The 21893-nt window shown below is 38.7% G+C and overlaps 1 protein-coding gene across 1 annotated transcript; it reads left to right on the top strand.

Annotated features, from left to right (window-relative positions):
* The first annotated feature begins 8740 nt into the window (after nucleotides 1–8740).
* LOC122745502 (olfactory receptor 13H1-like) lies at nucleotides 8741–9691 on the top strand. Its single transcript, XM_043990841.1, has one exon. The coding sequence runs from the start codon at nucleotides 8759–8761 to the stop codon at nucleotides 9689–9691; it is 933 nt and encodes a 310-aa protein (XP_043846776.1). The 5' UTR covers nucleotides 8741–8758.
* Nucleotides 9692–21893: the final 12202 nt, after the last annotated feature.

Raw genomic sequence — 21893 nt, 5'->3', positions numbered from 1 at the left:
AATATTACATGTATGTACTTATAAAAGCAAACCATGCATGTATTAGGGGGGTGGATAATCAGAAATTTTAACTGATAAGAACTTTGAACATTGAAGACCAATGGTATCCAGTACACAAATGGAAATAGTATGAGAAGTCCTTGAATGTTGGACAGTAGGAGAATACTGAAGCTTTTCTAATAACATGAAGAAGAAAGATTATTTGGGGAGTACATGAAGGGATTTGAGTATAGAGACAATGAATGTGGCATTATGAGTTAAGAAGGTACAGAAAGATGGAAACAAAGGAGTAAACTGGAGAAGTAGCAATTTAAAGAGATAGGGGAGGAGGTATGAGGGAGATTTATTATAACTGTCTATGACCGCATTAAGAGATAAGTATATATGATCAGAAAATGGGTATGTATATAACATTGCCAGCTCACTCTTTTAGGTCTCTCACTCCCCAGTGTTTTTTTTAAATAATAATAAACATCTTTATTTACAGTTTTGAGTTCCAAAATCTATCACTCCTTCCCTCCCTTCCCTCCATCCTTCCTAAGGCAGTAAGCAATCAGATATGAGTTATACATGTATGATTATGTGAATCACAACCATATTAGTCATATTGTATAAGAAAACTTGAATAAAGAAAAAAATGAAAAAGTGAAAAATAACATGCTTCAGTCTGTGGCCAATCAATATCAATTCTATCTTTGGAAGTAGATAGTATGTTTCATCATTAATCCTTTGGAATTTTCTTGGATCATTGTTTTGCTGAGACTTAGTCAAATCATTCACAGTTCTTCATCAAACAATATTGCTGTCACTGTGTACAGGGTTCTTCTGGTTCTGCTCACTTCACTATACATCAGTTCATACAAGTCTTTCCAGGCCCTTCTGACCTCATTCTGCTTATCATTTCTTATTGCACAATAATATTCCATCACCATCAAATACCATAGTTTGTTTAGTCATTCCCTAATTGATGGGTGTTCTTTTGATTTCCAATTCTTAGCCACCACAAAAAGAACTGCTATAAATATTTTTGTACAAATATGTCTTTTCCTCTTTTTCCCAAATGCATTTTAACTTGTTTTTTTGAAGGGTAATTTTGATTCTTAGTAAAATGTAACCTAATAACTGAACATTCTGAAAATAAAAGGTTATTTGGATTTGGTGGGATGCTACAAATAATTGAGTGACCATTGGCAAGCAATTATGCTATTTGAGTTCTCTTTGAATATGGGGCAGCCAGGATGTGTCAACATGGTATACAGGAAGGAACAGTGAACTGAGTTCAAGAGACTAGAGGGACAGTATGGAAATTGTCCTTGTGTCACAGGGACCCTAAGGTGTGGCCTCTCTTATCTTCCACCTCTGAGGGTGTTTTCTCAGTCCCTGGATCACTTGTTTTCTGATTTGATCCAATAACTATGTTTTTCAAAACTTTCTGATTCTAAATACATAGAAAGTTTATTCCTGATTCCCTACACTTCCCTTCTGTGGGCTTGTTTCCTCAACTGTAGAATGATAATCCAGACTACATAATGATATTTATAAAGCAATTACTATTTGCCATATGCCACAATAAGCACTTTACATCATCTAATTTGATCCTGGGAGGTAGGTGCTAATATTATCCCCATTTTAAAGATGAGGAAACTAAGGTAGACAGGTTAGGGGGATTGCCCAGAGTTACAAAGCTAGTAAGCATGGATTTGAACTCCAGTCTTTCTGACTCAAGGCCAGTGCTCTAATCACTGTACTACATAGCTTCTCTAGCATAGATAATTACTAGATCCATTGCTAGCTATGGCATTCTATGAGTGTATCCTCTAAAAATAAGCTAGCATGCCTTCAACTCTCTCTACATGGTGAACAATTATTTAGATTTATTCTATATATAATCATGTATTATATATTATTTCTATATGTGATATAATTTTATTATATGTACTGTAAGAAAATAATGGGCTTATGGGCTTGGCCAACAGCCAAAGGCCCCTGCTGGGACTGATTTGGACTGATTGGATTGACTGAGAATTATTGACTTTGCTGATTAACCCACTTAAAGTTAATTCAGTTGAAACCACAACTGGCCAGTCTTCAAGAGGGTATTGTCCTCAGAAACTGAAGACTTTGAACTCAACTACCCTCGAGTCTAGTGAACCAATGGATTTGGGTGATGCCAGCCAATTAGCTTGAAGCAGTTTGTAAGGACTGCCTCTTCCAGGGGATGAAGGAAGGGGCTTGGACACACACAGTTTGGGTCTCTCAAACAGGTTTGGTGGCAGAAGACTTGAGAAAAGAACAAGGTCAGGCTGTAGGTGGGTGAAGTTGAGGATACTAAGTTACGTAGGGTTTTTCCTGGCTTTCTGACCCAGGTATTCTCTCTTTTCACTGATAAATGCTTAATGCCAAACTTGGTGCTAAAGCTTCTAATTTATAAGTAAACCCTAGCTACTTTTCCCTACACTTGGGACAGGAAAAAGGTGACTACACATTAGATTTTACTCATCACAATACACACGTGTATACACACATATATGTATGTATGTATTTATGTATGCATGTGTGTGTGTGTGTGTGTGTGTGTGTGTGTATAGGCTTGCCACTCTGGCAATCTATGCACTGTGTTACCAATGAGGTCAATTGGTTATCCCAATAAATGCACCAATTGTACTTGTAGTGTGGCCTCTCTTATCTTCCACCTCTGAGGGTGTTTTCTCAGTCCCTGGATCACTTGTTTTCTGATTTGATCCAATAACTATGTCTTTCAAAACTTTCTGATTCTAAATACATAGAAAGTTTATTCCTGATTCCCCAGGCACTCTCAGAACTTCTGATTTTAATGAGCCCCTAGTCCCACAGAGGTCTCCTCCTGCTTCCCCTGGAGACAGTAAGGAGCAGAGACAAAGGGCAACTTTCCTTATTTCTCCAATTATCTTCCTTTCATTTTGGCTCAATCCCAGGACCAGCTCTCAATCAATCACAAGGTGATGTCCCTGTTATTGTGGGGGTGACTAGAAAGTGAAGGCTCAAAAGAAAGGGAAATCTTGGCCTTGGTATCTCTCCAGTTCAACGAACTGATCTTTGGCAGAAGCTGACTGATTGAACCTTGGCATCAGCCTAAAGCCACCCATGATGCAGCTGGGAGAGATAGGCTGGATATCTTTGGAGAAGGTATCCTGTTCTAGGTGTGTATTCATGGAGCTGTGGAAGTGAGAAAGGTTTTTGTTTGTTTGTTCATTTTATTCAAAGCTGCCTTCAAATGTCTTTTCTACCATACCCACCTGTATCCTGTCAGGAATAAAATGAAATAAAAAATGAGAGGGAGCCTTGGGAGGAAGAAGTGCCCTTAGAACATATAATGTCAAAACTGGAGGGGGTATCTAGGTGGTGGATAAAGCACTGGCCCTGGATTCAGGTGGACCTGAGTTCAAATCTGACCTCAGACACTTGACACTAGCTGTGTGACCCTGGGCAAGTCATTTAACCCTCATTGCCCTGCTCCCCCCCCAAAAAAAAAACGGAATAGATTTGAAAGTATATAAACTAATTCTAGACATGTGCACCCTGTCATGGATGGAAAGTTGATCTGGTTGACTTCTAAAATCAATTCCAATTGAATGAGCTAAACCTTCTATTTATAAAGGCAGAGCTTTTATCTTTATGAATCTATGAATTACTGAGAGGATTTTGGTTCAGTGACAAGGACACTGAATCTAAAGTCAGTGGACCTATATTAACATCCTTAATCTGCTATTCCCTAAGTGTATGACTATGGCTAAATAACAAACTTTCTAAGTCTCAGTTTCCTCAACTTTACAAGGAAGATGTATCAGATGATCTCTGAAGTCCCTTTCAGATCAAAGTCTATGGTCCTCTACTCAGCAATCTAGCAATGTCATAACTAGAAAAGTAGACTAAGGCCAATAGCATCAACCTATTGACCTTCCCGGAATATCTTCATTCCTCCCTGCCCCAATCTGTGAAATTCCTGTCCATCTTGCAATCTTTCCTCTGGATGCTCCAAAATGTCTCTGTATCTTTCTTAAAGTGGGATGGGGAGAAAAATAGATTTGATTCGCAAAACATATTGTGTGAGATAGTTATGAGTTGAGTTGGCTGGCCACACTCTCCCATCCTATACTTGAGGTTCCGGTAATGTGGACAGATGATGAGTCTGACCCAGGGTCTTTTAAATGACTGATTTCCCATTCAGAGGTCTCTTAGAATAGCCTCTCCCTCAAGAAGTATCTATGTCCTGACTGATGAAGACAGAGGGATGAATGAAGTTGCATCCACCAAGGTGATTTGCTAATAAGTGGCATAGATGTTTTGTATTCCTTATCCTTGTCTTTAGTTCAAACACTATAAAGTTGCAAACCTTGAAGCCTGTGGTTTCATGAAGTATCCTTGATGACCTCACAGGATGGACAAGATAGGGGTAAGATCTTCTGTTATATAGTGAGAAAAAAGTACCTTTGCTTCCAATCTGGTCCAATTTCAATAGTTCACATTCTCTAATGCTTTAAAGTCTACAGATATGTTTCCTGAAAATTATTTCTATTCTATCCTATTATTATTATTCCTACTTTTGTTGTTACTTTTGGATAATTTTTCAGTCATGTCTGATTCTTTGTGACCCCATTTGGGTTTTTCTTAACAGAGATACTAAAGTGGTTTGTCATTCCCTTCTCTAGCTCATTTTACAGATGAGGAAACTGAGGCAAACAGGGTGGTGACTTGCCAGTGTCACACAACTATTGAGTGTCTGAGGACAGATTTGAACTCACAAAGATGAGTCTTCCTGACTCCAGACTTGGCCCTCTACCTGTCATCTAGCTGCTTATTCCTATTTTAAAGGGAAAATAGTTTTAAATTTTAAAAATATATATTCCTACTTTATGGGGAAGAAAATTTGCACATAATAATTGGCTTCCTTAGGATGATAGGGAGAGTATCTGAACTGGTTCTTAAACCAACATCTCCTGAATCAAGTCCCTGTGATTTTTCTACTTAAATAAAATGTTCCCATTTGGATCTTGGAAATAACTCAGTCCAATACCTTTGACTTACAAAAAAGGAAACTGAGTCACAGAGGTAAAAGTACTTGCTAACACCATGTAATAGATAAATTTCAACAACTGACCTCAAAGCAGAATCCTCAATTGCCACATTCAATAATATTTCCATTACATGACTCTGCCTATGTTGTTTCTGTGCTGAATTTGAAGTTGGGTTCCTTTCATTTTATTTTATAGGATCATAGACTGTAGAATAATTGATAAATCCAGGAGGAATTTCAAAGGACACCTAATTATACCTACTGAGATTCAGGTGAAGTGATGAATGTCTTCTCCACAGTCTTGTTGTTGTTCAGTCATTTCATTCATGCCAGACTCTTTGTGACCACATTTGGGATTTTCTTGGCAGAGATACTGGAAGGGGTTGCCAGTTCATTTTACAGATGAGGAAACTGAGGCAAAAAGGGTGAAGTGACTTACCCAGGGTCACACATCTAGGAAGTGTCTGAGACCAAATTCTAACTTAGGAAGATGAGTCTTCCTAGCTCCAGACACAGTGCTCTGTGCACTATGGTGCCCTTGTCCACAGACACAGAATGGCTTTAGCAGAATTAGAACCAGAACTCAACTTTCATGTCTTTCAGTCTAGGGCACGGTTCACTTCCTAACATTTTAAATGTCAGTTTATCTCTGGAATAGGATACTGCTTTTCAGAATCAAATTTTGTTTTCATAGGATTTTTAGTTCCAATTTTTTCTCCCACCCTCCTTTCTTCCCTCCTTCCCAAGATAGAAAGTAATCTGATAAAGGTTATGTATGGACAATCACATTAAACATATTTCTCCATTAGTAATATTGTGAAAGAAGAATCAGAGCACAAGGAAAAAACCCAAAGAAGGGGAAAAAAAAGCCCCAAAGTAGAAACAGCATGGTTCAATCTACATTCAGAATCCACAGTTCTTTTTTTCTGGATGTTGAGAACATTTTCTATCGTGAGTTCTTTGAAATTATTTTGGATCATTGCACTGCTGAGAAGAGCCAAGTCTATCACTTGGCTATCACTGATCATCACTCAATGTTGCTGTTTCTGTATAAAATGTTCTCCTGGTTCTTCTCTCAGTCAGCATCAGTTCATGTAAGTCCTTCCAGGTTTCTCTGAAATCCACCTGCTCATCATTTCTTATAGCACAATAGTATTAAATTACATTCATATACCACAACTTGTTTAGCTATTCCCCTGTTGATGGGCATTGCCTTGATTTCTAATTCTTTGCCACTGCAAAGAGAGTTGCTATAAATATTTTTGTACATGTGGATCCTTTTCCCTTTTCTATGATCTCTTTGGGATACAGACCTAGTAGTGGTATTACTGGGTCAAAGGGTATGAACAGTCCCATAGCCCTTTGTGCATACTTCCAAATTGCTTTCCAGAATGGTTGGATCAGTTCACAGCTCCACCAACAATGCATTAGTGTTCCAATCTTTTCCACAGCTCCTCCAAAATTTATTATTTTCCTTTTTTGTCACATTAGCCAATTTGATAGGTGTGAGGTCATACCTCAGAGTTGTTTTGATTTGCATTTCTCTGATGAATATTTAGAGTATTTTTTTATATGGCAATAGGTAGCTTTGATTTCTTCATCTGAAAACTGCCTGTTCATATCCTTTGACAATTTCTCAATTGGGAAATGACTTGCATTCTTATAAATTTGATTTAGCTCCTATATATTTTAGAAATCAGGCTTTTATCAGAAATGCTGGCTATAAAAATTGTTTCCCAGTTTTCTGCCTCCTTTCTAATTTTGGCCACATTGCTTTTGTGTGTACAAAAACTTTTAAATTTGATGTAATCAAAGTCATCAATCTTGCATTTCATAATATCAAACTTGCTTCTTCTTCTTCTTCTTCTTCTTCTTCTTCTTCTTCTTCTTCTTCTTTTTAGTGAGGCAATTGGGGTTAAGTGACTTGCCCAGGGTCACACAGCTAGTAAGTGTTAAGTGTCTGAGGCCAGATTTGAACCCAGGTACTCCTGACTCCAGGACCAGTGCTCTATCCACTGCACCACCTAGCTGCCCCTCAAACTCACTTCTAACAACAGCATCTCAATGACAGTGCTAGAATATCAAAATAGTCTTTAAAGATCTTCAGATAGCCCAATTAGATAAAGTCATACTGGACATAAATGCCAGTAACAGTAAATTAATAATAATAATACAGACAGATTTGTGGATTTCCTTGTGGCAGGTTTGCCATCCCCATCCTATGAAACCTCTCTAGGAGTAGAGGCCATTTAAAATACTACCCTCTCCTGATGATAATAATAATAATAACAACAACAACAATAACAGTAATAGCTCAGATTAAACTAATGTCTTATTTCTAGTATTTTTGTGAGCTTTGAAACATGTCCAAGGGATAGATTACTACTATCTCCCCATTTAACAAATTAGGAAACTGAGTCTGACAGAGGACAAGGACTTAACTCAAGGTTATACAAGAAGCTATGGAACTAGGACTCTAAGTCAGATCTTCTTTCTATAAGTCCTATAAATTTTTCATTACACCAAGAATGGGTTTGACCTTGGTGCACAATTTTATATCTAGGGGAATTGTGTTTCATCTTGTAGAGATAATATATAAATATATAGGGGTGTGAATGAGAACTTAGTGGAAAGAATCCAAAAAGAATGATGACATGTGTGATTAGGCTCAATTGTTGTTTCCGTTGGATTTCCCCCTCTTTCTTTGTTGCTCTTCCTTGCAAGGGATTGTGTTTTGAGTAGGACTTATAATTATGTATACTGAGAAGGAAGATATATTTGGATATAGAGATGATAAAAAATAAGGCATGAGTATTTTTAAAAATTTAAACAAAATGTCAATAGGCAGAGCCCTATGAAGCACAATGGACATTCTACATTGGTGGTCAGGATATCTACCTCAGTTTCCTCATCTTCAAATGAGTAATGATATTTACACAATGTACCTCTGAAGGTTGTTATAAGAATAAAATGAGATCATTTATGACAAAGTATATCAGAAGGTACCTCCCAATACAGAGAGGGAACTGATTTGTATATGGCCAAAAAAATTATTGGAAGCTTTGGATGTAGGAGCCCTGACATTGCTATCCTCTTCTGAGGGTGCACCTCTTTCTTCCTTGTCACTAAAGAAACTTCCAAACAAAATTATTGAAAGAACTGAGATTATTAGATCCAGAACCTCTAGATTTCTAGTCCAGTGTCCCCCCCCACTCTCCCCACCCTAACACCACTATTCTTAGATATCTCTAAGTGCTTTGGAATCATCAAAGACTACATGCATCTGAGTTGCTATTCAACTTGTTATTGTACTTGCTTGTCTCAACTTATGTCCAATGCCTCATGACCCATTTTATAATGAAGGTAACTGAATCTTTGAGTACAATATCCTATAATGTGAAACATGATAGAAAGCATTTATATATGTGTACAACAATAGACTGGATAACATCAATAAACCAATTAAGCTAAATATAGAGAAAATTCTTCCAAGAAAGATGGACACCAGGTCATAAAATGCTTTGGCTATAGTCACCCTCTATGCAGACACTGACAGGTACATAAAATCAAAAGAATTTTGAGCTAGAAAGTAAGAGTGCTGACCATGCACATTGGTCTGCCATACATGCGAAAAATAATCTATTATAACTATAATCAATGTGTTTTTTTTCTCTTTGTTGCTTCAGGTAGAGGAAAAGGAATGTTATGGATAGAAGAAATCACACAGATGTGAACTATTTCATTCTGGTTGGGCTCTCAGAGTATCCCAGAGTCCAAATCTTTTTCTTCTGTGTACTTCTGGTATCCTATCTAGTCACCGTGCTGGGAAATAGCCTCATTCTTTTCCTGATCCATTATGATCCCCAGCTTCACACCCCCATGTATTTCTTCCTCAGCATTCTGTCCTTCCTAGACATATGCTTCACGTCATCTATTGTGCCTCAGATGCTCATCAACTGCCTGCTCAGCATTCCCATCATCTCCCTGAGTAAATGTCTGGCACAGATGTGTGTCCTTCTTTACCTGGGTGTTGTAGAATGCCTTCTTCTTGCTGTCATGGCCTATGATCGTTTTGTAGCCATCAGCGACCCCCTTCACTATGTGGTGAAAATGGGACCTCAGCTTTGCATCCAACTTGCAGTGGTACCCTGGTTCATAGCCTTTCTACTTTCTGTGGTTCCAGTCCTGACCATGCCACTGGATTTCTGTGGCCACTACATTATCAACCACTTCTCCTGTGAACTCTTGGCTATCTTGAAGCTTGCATGTAATGATCTGAAGGTCTATGAATTTCTAATGATGGCCACCAGTTTCCTAACTCTCCTGGTACCCTTTACATTTATCCTAGGCTCCTATGGGCAGATCTTGCGAGCTGTGTTGAAGATGCGTTCAGCTGATGGACGAAGAAAAGCCTTCTCCACCTGCAGCTCCCACCTCACTGTGGTGGTCATATTCTATGGAACTGCCATCTCCATGTACATGATGCCCCAGGACAAAGCCAGTCGAGATGAGGACAAGATCATCTCCATGTTGTATTGCATTGTGACACCCATGCTCAATCCAATTATCTACAGCCTTCGTAACAAGGATGTGAAGGGGGCTCTGAGGAAACTAATCGGGGGCAAGAATGACTCCTAAAAAAACAGATCTTTGGTTTCCTTCTGAGAAGATTCAGAAGAGGAATGGCTATTAAAACAAATTATTAAAAATGAAAGGAAGTGGGCAGCTAGGTGGCACAGTGGATAAAGCACCAGCCCTGGATTCAGGAGTACCTGAGTTCAAATCTGGCTTCAGACACTTGACACTTAACTAGCTATGTGACCCTGGGTAAGTCACTTAATCCTCATTGCTCTGCAAAAAAAAAAAATGAAAGGAAGTGATGTTTCTCAAGGCATCTTTTGTTTTATGGAAATCTCTCCATCCACCATGGAGATTTTGATTGTGGTTTCCAACACACAAGGACATGGAGAGGGTACAGTTTTACCCTCATCTCAATTTCAGGAATACAGTTTAGGGTGACACAGAAAGTCTGAATATTTTTTATTTGTTTTCTACTTTTGAGTTTTGGATCATGTCATGGAAAGTAGATGGAGTGAAAGACATTGAATGTATTTTATACATGTCCAAATAAAAGTGACAAAAACTTGTTGGCAGCGCAATAATAAAACAGTTACTCTCATGTATTGCCGGTGGCACTGCAAATTCATCCAAACGTTTTGGAAAGACATTTAGTAATATACAGCAAGGTTCATAAAAATGAGCCATACTCTTTGACTAAGCAATATCCTTATTAGGTGTGTACCATAAGAATATTTGAAAAGAAAAAAAATCTAGACAATATTTATGGAGACATTATTTGCATTAACAAAAACAATAAACAATGTAAATAATGAATGGTCGAGTATAGCTGAATAAATTCTATTTTCCAAATAATTTGTATAATATTGGAATTAATTGTTCTTTAAATGTTTGGTAAAATTCACCTGTAAACCCATCTGGCCCTGGGGATTTTTTCTTAGGGAGTTCATTAATAGCTTGTTCAATTTCTTTTTCTAATATGGGTTTATTTAAGGATTTTATTTCCTCTTCAGTTAACCTGGGCAGTTTGTATCTTTGTAAATATTCATCCATTTCATTTAGATTGTCAAATTTATTGGCATACAGTTGGGCAAAATATTTCCTAATTATTGCTTTAATTTCCACTTCATTGGTGGTAACATCACCCTTTTCATTTTTGATACTGGTAATTTGGTTTTCTTCTTTCTTTTTTTTAATCAAATTAACCAATATTTTATCTATTTTATTGGTTTTTTCATAAAACCAGCTCTTAGTTTTATTGATTAATTCTATAGTTTTTTTGCTTTCAATCTTATTAATTTCTCCTTTAATTTTCAGGATCTCTAATTTAGTGTCTAATTGGGGATTTCTAATTTGTTCTTTTTCTAACTTTTTAAGTTGCATGCCCAATTCATTAATCTCCTCTTTCTCTTTCTTATTCATGTAAGCATTTAGAGCTATAAATTTTCCCCTAAGCACTGCTTTGGCTGCATCCCATAGATTTTGGTATGTTGTCTCATTATTGTCATTCTCTTGGATAAAGTTATTGATTGTTTCTATGATTTCTTGTTTGGCCCATTCATTCTTTAGAATGACATTATTTAGTTTCCAATTGATTTTCATTCTACTTTTCCCTGGCTCTTTCTTACATGTAATTTTTATTGCATCATGATCTGAGAAGGATGCATTTACTATTTCTGCCTTTCTACATTTGACTATGATGTTTTTGTGCCCTAATACATGGTCAATTTTTGAAAATGTGCCAAGTACTGCTGAGAAAAAAGGTATATTCCTTTCTATCCCCATTCAATTTTCTCCAGACATCTATCATGTCTAACTTTTCTAGTAATCTATTCACCTCTTTCACTTCTTTCTTATTTATTTTTTGGCTAGATTTATCTAATTCTGAGAGGGGGAGATTCAGATCCCCCACTAGTATAGTATTACTATCTAATTCCTCTTGTAACTCATTTAACTTCTCCTCTAAGAACTTGGATGCTATACCACTTGGCACATACATATTCAATATTGATATTACTTCATTATCTATAGTACCTTTAAGTAAGATGTAATTTCCTTCCTTATCTCTTTTAATGAGATCTATTTTTGCCTGCACTTTGTCTGAGATAAGGATTGCTACCCCTGCCTTTTTTACTTTAGCTGAGGCATAATATATTCTGCTCCAGCCTTTTACCTTTACTCTGTGTGTATCTCTCTGCTTCAAATGTGTTTCTTGTAAACAGCATATTGTAGGGTTCTGGTTTTTAATCCACTCTGCAATTCACTTCCGTTTTATAGCAGAGTTCATCCCATTCACATTCACAGTTATTATTACTGACTGTCTATTCCCCTCCATTCTATTTACCCCCTTTGTACTTTTCCCCCCTTCTTTCACCCTATTCCTCCTCACTGACGTTTTACTTCTTACCCCTGCCTCCCCCGATCTGCCCTCCCTTTTTATCACCCCCCTCTCTTTTCTTTACCCTTTTCTCCCTTGCTTTTGTCCTCCCTTCTATCAGTCCCCCCTTTCCCTTCCCCTTTTGTTTCCCTAAAGAATGAGTTAAGTTTCTTTATCCCAATGAACGTATATGTTATTCCCTCTTTGAGTCAAATCTAATGAGAATAGGGTTGAAACCATGTTTCTCCCTCCTTTCTTTCCCTCTATTGTAATAGGTTTTTTCCACCTCTTCATATGATATAATTCATCCCATTCCACCTCCCCTTTCCTCTCCTCCCCATAGACTCCCTTTTTATCCCCTTAATTCTTTTGTATCATCACATCAAAGACAATTTATATTTATACCCTCTATATAAAGTCCTTCTCTCTGCCCAAATACATTTACAGTTCTTAAGAGTTATGAGTATTATCTTCCTGTGTAGAGATATAAACAGTTTAACCTAATAGGGTAACTTTTTTTTCCCCTCTGTTTACCTTTTTAAACTTCTCTTGAGTCTTGTATGTTGAGATCAAATTTTCTATTCAGTTCTGGTCTTTTCACCAGGAAAGATTGAAAGTCCCCAATGTCATTAAATGTCCATCTTTTCCCCTGAAAGAAAATGCACATTTTTGCTGGGTAATAGATTCTCGGCTGCAATCCAAGCTGCTTTGCTTTCCGGAATATCATATTCCAAGCCTTGCGGTCCTTTAATGTTGAAGCTGCCAGGTCCTGAGCAATCCTGACTGTGGCTCCATGATATTTAAATTGCTTCTTTCTGGCTGCTTGGAGTATTTTCTCCTTCACCTGATAATTCTGGAATTTGGCTACAATATTCCTTGAAGTTTTCCTTTTGGGGTCTCTTTCAGGAGGTGATCAGTGGATTCTTTCAATGATGATTTTATCCTCTGATTCTATGATATCAGGGCAGTTCTCCTTAATAATTTTCTGGAATATGGTGTCTAGATTCTTTTTCTGGTCATGGCTTTCAGGCAGTCCAATGATTCTCAAATTGTCTCTCCTCGATCTGTTTTCCAGATCAGTTGTCTTTCCAATGAGGTATTTCACATTTTCTTCTATTTTTTCATTTTTTTTATTCTGCTTGACTGATTCTTGGTGTCTCATGGATTCCTTATTTTCCAACTGTCCCACTTTAATTTTTAAGGCATTGTTTTCTTCAGTGAGATTATGCACCTTTTTTTCCATTTGGCTAAGTGAATTTTTTAAGGTATTGTTTTCTTCAGTGAGATTATGCACCTTTTTTTCCATTTGGCCAAGTGAATTTTTTAAGGTATTGTTTTCTTCAGTGAGATTATGCAACTTTTTTTCCCATTTGGCCAAATGAATTTTTTAAGGCTTTGTTTTCTTCAGCTTCCTTTTCCAAGCTGCTGATTCTTTTTTCATAGTTTTTTTTGTTTTGCTTTCATTTCTCTCCCCATTTTTTCTTCTACCTCTTGCAATTGATTTTTAAAATCCTTTTTGAGCTCTTCCAGGAAGGCTTTTTGTTCTTGCGACCAATTCACCTTCCCTTGAGAGGCTTCAGATGTAGACAATTTGAGGCTATTGTCCTCATCTGAGTTTGTGTTGGCTTCTTCCCTATTGATACAGAAGCTCTCAATGGAGAGGGCTCTTTTTTGCTTCTTACTCATTATTGCAGCCTATTTATTTATTCTTTAAGTTGAGGTCTGCTCTGGGGGCACCAGGGTCCCTGTTTTGGGCTTCTTGTGCAGGTGTATAGGTGCTGTGTGACTGGGCTTTTACTCTGAGGCCTTTATGGTGTGTGGAGATCCCCCGCCCTGCACTTCCTGTCTGATTGTGCTCGGCCAGCCAGGCACCAGACCCCGGCGTCTGATCCCGCCGTTCGTGGCCCTCTCGGCCGGTGCAGGTAGGTTTTTCCACTGTCCTTCTTGGCCACCAGATTTTTGAACCAGGTTCCGGGAACCTCAGTTGTTCAGCTGTGGCCCGCAGCTCCTACTGACTTGCCCCGACCCCCTCGGCGCTGGGTTGCTGCCCTGCGCTGGGCCTCCCTTTTGCCCGAGTCAGACTGACCTTTTCCTGAAGTCTTCTAAATTATCTCTGGTTGGAGGACTGTGTCTCTCTGTCTCTTTGCAGGTTCTGTAGTTTCAGAATCCGTCCAGAGGCTTGATTTAATGTTCGTTTTGAGGGAACAGAAGGAGAGCTCAGGCAGCTTGCTGCTTCCTCTCCACCATCTTGGCTCCGCCCTTGAATAAATTCTAGAATATTAATATAATTAAATGGTACAGCCTGATAAAAATGATAAACATATTGTGTATAAAGACATATGAAATAATACAAATACAAGAAAGCTAGAAAAATTGAATTGCATACATACTGACTTCTGTGTGTATGTATATGTATATCTATATGTATATACTTGTATGTTTCTGTGTTTATGGGTTGTGTGTATGAATCCTAGTGCAAAATGTCCATAGAGAGTGGAGAGAACATAGAGTGAACAAGGAAATATTATTAAGTTTCTAAAGTTGTAAATAGTTGTAGAATTTGTTTCACATTGGTTTTCTTATTGTATTGAGTTTTAAAACAAATAAAATTAAGGAAAACAGAAAAAAGTAGTCTTTTTCATCACCTCTCCTAGAAGATTGTACCCTGGCCCCTGCGAAAGGGAGTTGTCAAGAAAAAATTAGGAAGGTTCCATTACAGGTGGATACTTCTCAAATTAAACATGTTCAAAATTGAACTAAATTTGTTTCTTAAAAGACACATAGACATGAATCCCTCTTCTATTTGTTTTCTATTGAGGGTATTACTATGATTCCAATGACCCACATTCACCACCTGGAGTCCTTGGGTCTTCCTTCTCCATCATGTACATATCCTATCAGCTGTCAGATGTCATTTCTACCTCAGGAACATGTCTCTCATCTGTTACTTGCTTCCACAACTTCTGTTGCAGTTAATCCTCCCTACCTCTAACTTGAACTATTGCAATAAGCTCTTAGTCTCCTATTCTTCCATCTTTTCATTATCACTGAAAGGATGAGGGGGAAAAGCCTTATATAGGAGATGGCACTGAGATGATATTCCTGAAACACAGATCTATCCAGTACACTAAAAAAAATCCATTGGCAAAAATCCTTAGCATTTTCAACAACATGGATCCCATTTACATTTTCAGTATTATTTCATATTCCTCTCCGCCTTGAACATTACATGCCTCAGAAATCCACTTCATATCTCTTTCATTTCTTCCCTCCATGAATTTGCATGGTATTAACCCATGCCTGAATCCCATTTCTGATTCAGAATTTTTAGCTTGCTTCAGCGCACAGCTCCATTTTCACCTCCTACAGGTTGTTTTTTAAATTTGTGATTCTCTCCAGTTACTAGCAGATCTGTCCCTCTTGACATTAGTCTATGTGTGTTTGCATTTTTTTATCAGTGTATATGTTGCATCCCAAAATCAAATATAAGTTCCTTGATGTCAGAGACTATTTTAATGTATGTCTCTTATCACCTTGTGCTGGGACTCGTGGATGTAGAATGGGTTTAGTAAATTTTTGCATTGAACTGAGTGAGCTGTTCAGAAAATATTCAAACATTGACAAGAAAGGGGATATGGCTTCTCTAGTTCATGCCAAATGAGAATTGCCTAAGAGAACTGGGCAAAGCTAACTATTTGAAGAACAGATAGTAGGGAAATATAAGAGTTGTCTTCAACTATGTGAAGGTTAGTGAGATGAAAGAAGGGGAGGTTTCTTTTACTTTGCCCAAGTAGAAGAACTGAGGGCAATAGTTGAATGTTGACATGAATTCTGGTAGATTCTGGCCTGATAGAAGAAAGTTCTGATAGAGCTATTCCCACATGGAAAGGAAAGCTTTGAAAGGTAGTGGGCTCCCTGTCACAGGAATTCTTTTTAAAAATTTTTTTATACAGGATTTCTTAAGAAACAACATACGCAAAAGCATGAAGAATGAATGTTTCAGAGTGGGTCTGGTGAGCAGAATTGCCCAGTTTGCCTGGAGCATGGAGTGGTGGTCTAAAATTGTGTGTGTGCACCCAAGGAGGGCACAAGAGGATGCATTGGGGAGCATAAATAACCTAAAATTGAGAAGAGGAATAGAAATCTTAAGTGTCCTTATGGAACCACACAGTTCTGGGATCTCCTTCTCCTCCTGTACCCAGTGCAGGCTATATGAGCTATTGAAGCACAGAAAGTGCTTATCAGGTGGGCAAGGAAGCAAGCATTCAAACCCAAGTCCAGTACCATCTCTCCTCCTGTTCTTGATGTAGACTATGCTGGATGGTGACTTTAGTGCACTACTTTCTAGCCAGGCAGGGAGGCAGAAAGGCAATGGCTTTAGGTTAGCACAGGGAGAAGTTTCTTCCCTGAGTACAAGTAGGTTTTCAGAGCCTCACCTTTAGGGGCAGAGGTCAGAGATGGGATGTGCATGTGTCTCGTGTGCAGGTTTGTACCTAGCTCAATTCTCAGCAGAGGGAAGGGAACACTGCTTAGACATCCAGGATTCAGGTTACAATGAGACAGCCATTATCTGATTTGCTTAGAGAAGGGTCATCCCATGACCATAGATGTCAGGGAAATGGATGAGATGTGCCCTTCCTGCACAACCTGAACGACCCCTGAGGAGAGCCATAGGGCCCATTGTTCTGATCCTAAAAGACCCTGACTGCAATGAATGGTGACAGGGTGATTTGGCTTCCTTCCTGGTAGTCAGGGACCATTCCAGGGCTTCAATATTAGAGGAGAATGATGGGATAATGGAAGAGGATGGATGGAAAGAATACTGTGGGGGGCAGCTAGGTGGTGCAGTGGATAAAGCACCGGCCCTGGATTCAGGAGTTCCTGAGTTCAAATCTGGCTTCAGACACTTGACACTTACTAGCTGTGTGACATTGGGCAAGTCACTTAATCCCCATTGCCCCGCCAAAAAAAAGGAAAGAAAGGAGAGAAAGGAGAGAAAGGAAGGAAGGAAGGAAGGAAGAAAGAAAGAAAGAAAGAAAGAAAGAAAGAAAGAAAGAAAGAAAGAAAGAAAGAAAGAAAGAAAGAAAGAAAGAAAGAAAGAAAGAAAGAATACTGTGGCTCACCCTCTGAGAATTTTTTGTATAGTGTGAGTAGAAAATGTGTATGTGGAAAAAAATATGTATGTGGGAAGTGGAAATAAATGGATCCAAGTCTTGAGAGGCATGGATACATGTTTTAAGGTCTAGCTTATGCTTTTGGAAAGTAGGAGGAGGGCTCTCCCTGGAATCAACTTCTTCATAATTCAACAGGTTGTTGCTTCATTAGACTTTGTGGTGTCTGGTCCTTTGGAGTGTCATATTCTTGGTGTTTTATCCTATTCTCTGTTCATTTCTTCCTTCCTCTCCAGGCTCCACTCCTGATTTCCTAGTTTTCTTTCCTCACCATTCCTCCATGAAGGTATCTTCTCTCTACCCTTTTCTTGGCTTCCTTTGAGGAACTATCTTTCCCCAGTAAAATGTAAGCTCTTTCAAGGAAAGGACTGTATATTTTCAGTACTAATCACAGTGCCTGGAACACAGTAAGTGCTTGATAAATACTCATTATTGGGGATACTGGCTAGTCAATAGAGTGCCAGGTCTGGAATCCAGAAGACTCATCCTTGTGAGTTCAAATCCAGCGTCAGATATTTTACTAACTGTGTAACGCTGGGCCAATTACTTAATCATGTTTGCCTCAGTTTCCTCATCTGTAAAATGAGCTGGAGAAGGAAATGGCAAACCACTCTAATATCTTTGCCAAGAAAACACGAAATGGAGTCACAAGGAGTCAGACACAACTGAGAAAAACAACAATGTTGTAGAAACCACTGCAATAACTATATCTCTTGTGCACAATCCTTGTGTTGGAGAAGTTCGAGAGTTCTTAAGCATTGGAGAAAAATCTTGTTCTCCTTCTAGTTAGTCATGTAACCTAGAAGTCAGTAATGATTTTCTTTGTATACATCATCACATGCATGTTTTAAACTTCTTTGTGACATCTGTAGCCTTCTTGAACTAGTAAAATCTTTTTTTTTCTCTTTTATTATCTTTAGTTTTCTTAACTCATATTCCCAAAACTATCAAGTAAGGTAGTCATACATATTGAGCAACATGCTTTGAGTAAAACTAGCTGTTTCCTGTTTTCATGCTTTGGAACAAGATATTCTCTCTCTCAGCTTTGGGTATTTTCTGGCTGTCCCCCATGACTGGAATGCTCTCTCCTAATAACTACTTCCTTCAAGTCTCAGGTAAAATTAAACCTACTATAGGAAGGGTTTCCCAATCCTTCTTAATTCCCATGCCTTTTCTCTGTTCGCTATTTCCTATTTATCCTGTGTATAGCTTGTTTGTAGATAGTTGTTCATATGTCATCTTCCCCTTTAGATTGTGAGCTCCTCCAGGGTATGCACTGTCTTTTGTTTTTCTTTATATTCCTAGCACCTGGCACAGTGTCTGCAGGGCACATAGTAGGTATTTAATGAGTGCCTACTGACTGATTAATAGTACAATATTCCACGGCATAGCTCCAAGATCTCCCACTGTCACAGAATTGAAGTGTTGTCCTGATGACAACTTGAGATTTTTAGAATCACTTCTTTTTGTTTGTTTTAGATTGCATCAATTGTCTTAGTCCTTTATCAGTTACCTGTTCTCACCACCCATCCCCTGCAAACAACTGTGACGATGAAGATTAGTTCAGTGTAACAAAGTTTGCATCTGCTGACATTTGTCATCCTGTCTGGTTAAGTCCCAGTTTCTCAGCGCTTTTTCTAATTGGTTGTAGTCTAGCTCCTTGGTTGCTACTGATTGTCTTCCCATTTTATTGTGATATTGCCACACCTCTAATTTCATGTGACATTTTGGACAAGGTATCTTGTAGTAAAACCTGAAATCATAATTTTCCAGTGATGCTACTCATCTCTGGCAAGAAACATCAAGTTGGAAGTGGTCAGAATATGTCAATGGATTATTGCCCTGAATATTTGGTGTTTGGCTCCTTAGACACAGTCTTTGAACTCTCAGTGATAGCCTACTTCAGAGCCAAGAACTCAAGCTTGTAGACATGATCATGAGACTCACAGGGAGTCAAACCTGTGCCCATGCATGCAATTTGTGTCTGTGACCAATATGCTCTTGGTACCAGACATCTCCCAAACCTTTCAAACTGAACTCTATGTGGAGAACAAAAGATTTGCTTGCTTCTGTATAAGTCAATTACTGGTGCATGGGTAAGCCAGCTGATTAACATTTATCTGTTCATCTATCTCCAAAAGACTCTGTAATTTTTAAGACAATGTTAGATAGTAATTAACAAACGTATAACAAAAATCACCAAATCCCAGAAAATTTCTTCTAACATTTTTTTAGGCTTAACCACTTCATAAGGTTTTGTACATTTCTCTTGTTCATATATAATGTAGTTCAAATACTTAATAGAATTTCTGAATAATTGACATTTGTTCATTCAGTGCTTCCCACATACAATCCAATACTTTCTTCCATGTCTCCTCTTCTTCCAGTCTCTTACATGGATTATGATGTCACCAATGTATACAAACACTTCCAGCTAATTAATATTACCAACTGCTTTCTCTAGGAGCCTGTGGTAGGATCCTTGAGGCCTTATGTCTTGAGATATTTACTCAAACTGATAAAATTCAGCTCAACATGTGAAATTAGTATTTTCTTGGTCTTCTCCAGACACAGGAATCTGTTAATATCCACTAGCGAAGGTTAAGACTTCATTCATATCCATATTCTTCCACTTTTTTGAGTGCCACCAAAATGGGCGACAAATAAGGACTTCTGGATTCTGTAATAATGTCAGTTACCAGCTTTTCTTTGATATGGTTCTAAGACATTCCATCACAGATATAGGAAGCTTTCTAGATCTTTCACTGATTGGTAGGGAATCAGCAACATCATTCTACGGGTTGTCCCTCCAAGCAGATCCTATACCCCACTTAGGCAGAGAGAATTTTCCTGTCATTTTTCTGAGTTTTAGCTCCAACCTGTTCTTTCATTCCCCTGGTGCTAGACAGTTGCCAAAGTCCAACACCTCAGTGTCCATTTTAGAGACTGAATGGTGACATTTTTGTGATATTCACTGGGTTCTCTAATCTCTACCTTTTTACAAGCCTCTGTAGTCCCCATGCATAGTTAAAAGTGTGTAGGTATGAGGGGGCAGCTAGATGGAGCAGTGGTTAAAGCGCTAGCCCTGGAGTCAGGAGTACCTGAGTTCAAATCCAGCCTCAGACTCTTAATGCTTACTAGCTGTGTGACCCCGGGCAAGTCACTTAACCCCCATTGCCCCGCAAAAAAAAAAAAAAAAAAAAAAAAAAAAAACACACAAACAAAAAAAAAAAAAGAGAGAGAAGAAAAGTGCGTAGGTATGAAGTGCTAGTTTGTTGTTTAGAATTCTTGCTAGAATTTTGAAAAAAAAATCTAGAATTTCTTCCAATAATTGCTGACACTGCAGTGAATTCTAGAGCATCTGGACAGACCAGAGTCACAGTGTCCATTCTCTTGTTGACACCACCAAATGTCCTGGGGAAGCTCAAGCTCACATTGATGTATCTGGAGTATGGATAGTTTTTATAATACACGAGAGTTAATGAGATCTTCAGCTTGGAGGAAGATGTCAGCTCATCTAAAATCAGGGTAGAGAGAAATGCCTCACCCATGAGAGGCCCATTTCCAGTGGCCTCTATAGCTGCAGACCCTCAAAGTCAAGGAACATTAATGGAAGCTGATCTCCATACAAATCTGGATCTCTAAGGTCTGCAGTGCACTATTCAAAAGGTTGCACCATTCAAAATTTTCTTGTAAATGTTTGCCTGGTGGCCTTCTCTTTGGGTTTGTCTGCAACCAACAGAATCGAGCCATTTATGGCAAGTGTGCAACTTCTCACTCAACCTTTCCTCAGCCAATCAGAATTCCTGTCTCCCTGTGTATAGGCAACATGCTGCATAATACCATTTTTTCTGAGCATGTGGGTGTTACATTTGTATGTGCCCATGTATTTACATGTTGTTATTTCCATTAGAATTTTAGATCATTAAAGGCAGGGAATGTTTTATTTCTTTTGCCTCGGCATTTAGGGCAGTGCCCAGCACATATAATAAACACTTAATAAATGACAGTTGACTGACCCACTGGTGTTCTGGGACAGACCAGGGACAGAGCACAAAATCACTGGGAAAGGGGGATGCCACACTGCTCCTTCACAAACACTGGAATATGTTTCCTGATGACCCATCCTGGTTCTTTTTTCCTCTCACACTCAGGAGAACAAGGGAAATTTAGATCAGGGTCAGGAAGATCTATAGCAAGAAGAACTTAAGAAGAGACAGAACCTCAGTGGCCACAGTGAGTGCAGGAGTGAAAGTGGGGGCAAGCAGAAGCTCTGGATGGGGACTCATGGGAACTGCCAGGACTTGGGACTCAAGTTGGCAGTGACAGTGTCCCGGCAGAGTGGTAACTCAACTTTGAAGAGAGCTACAGACATCTTAGAAGTAAATATGAAGGGTATCCATCATGAGGCAAGCAGGACGTATTCAGTAGGTAGCCTTCTACCCTGCCACTGCCCTCACTTCCTCCTACATGGAACCTAGGAGCTTACCTCCAGAAAACTTAGACATCCGGGGAAATAAACATTTCCGTAATTCATGAATATGATTTAAGATGCGTTATGATATGGTAAATGTTAACAGCAGGTGGCACTAGAGAGCTGATTAGGCTAAGTGGTCCATCCTTTATACCTTATAACCTAGTGAGTACAATGATTCCACCTGCTCCATCTCCCTTCCTGAGGATGGAGCTTACCCAACAATTCACTCCCCTTCGT

This window comes from Dromiciops gliroides, chromosome 3, assembly GCF_019393635.1.
Source record: "Dromiciops gliroides isolate mDroGli1 chromosome 3, mDroGli1.pri, whole genome shotgun sequence".
Lineage (NCBI taxonomy): Eukaryota > Metazoa > Chordata > Mammalia > Microbiotheria > Microbiotheriidae > Dromiciops > Dromiciops gliroides.
The sequence above is the reverse complement of the archived record's forward strand: the minus strand, read 5'-3'. Positions and strand labels throughout refer to the sequence as shown.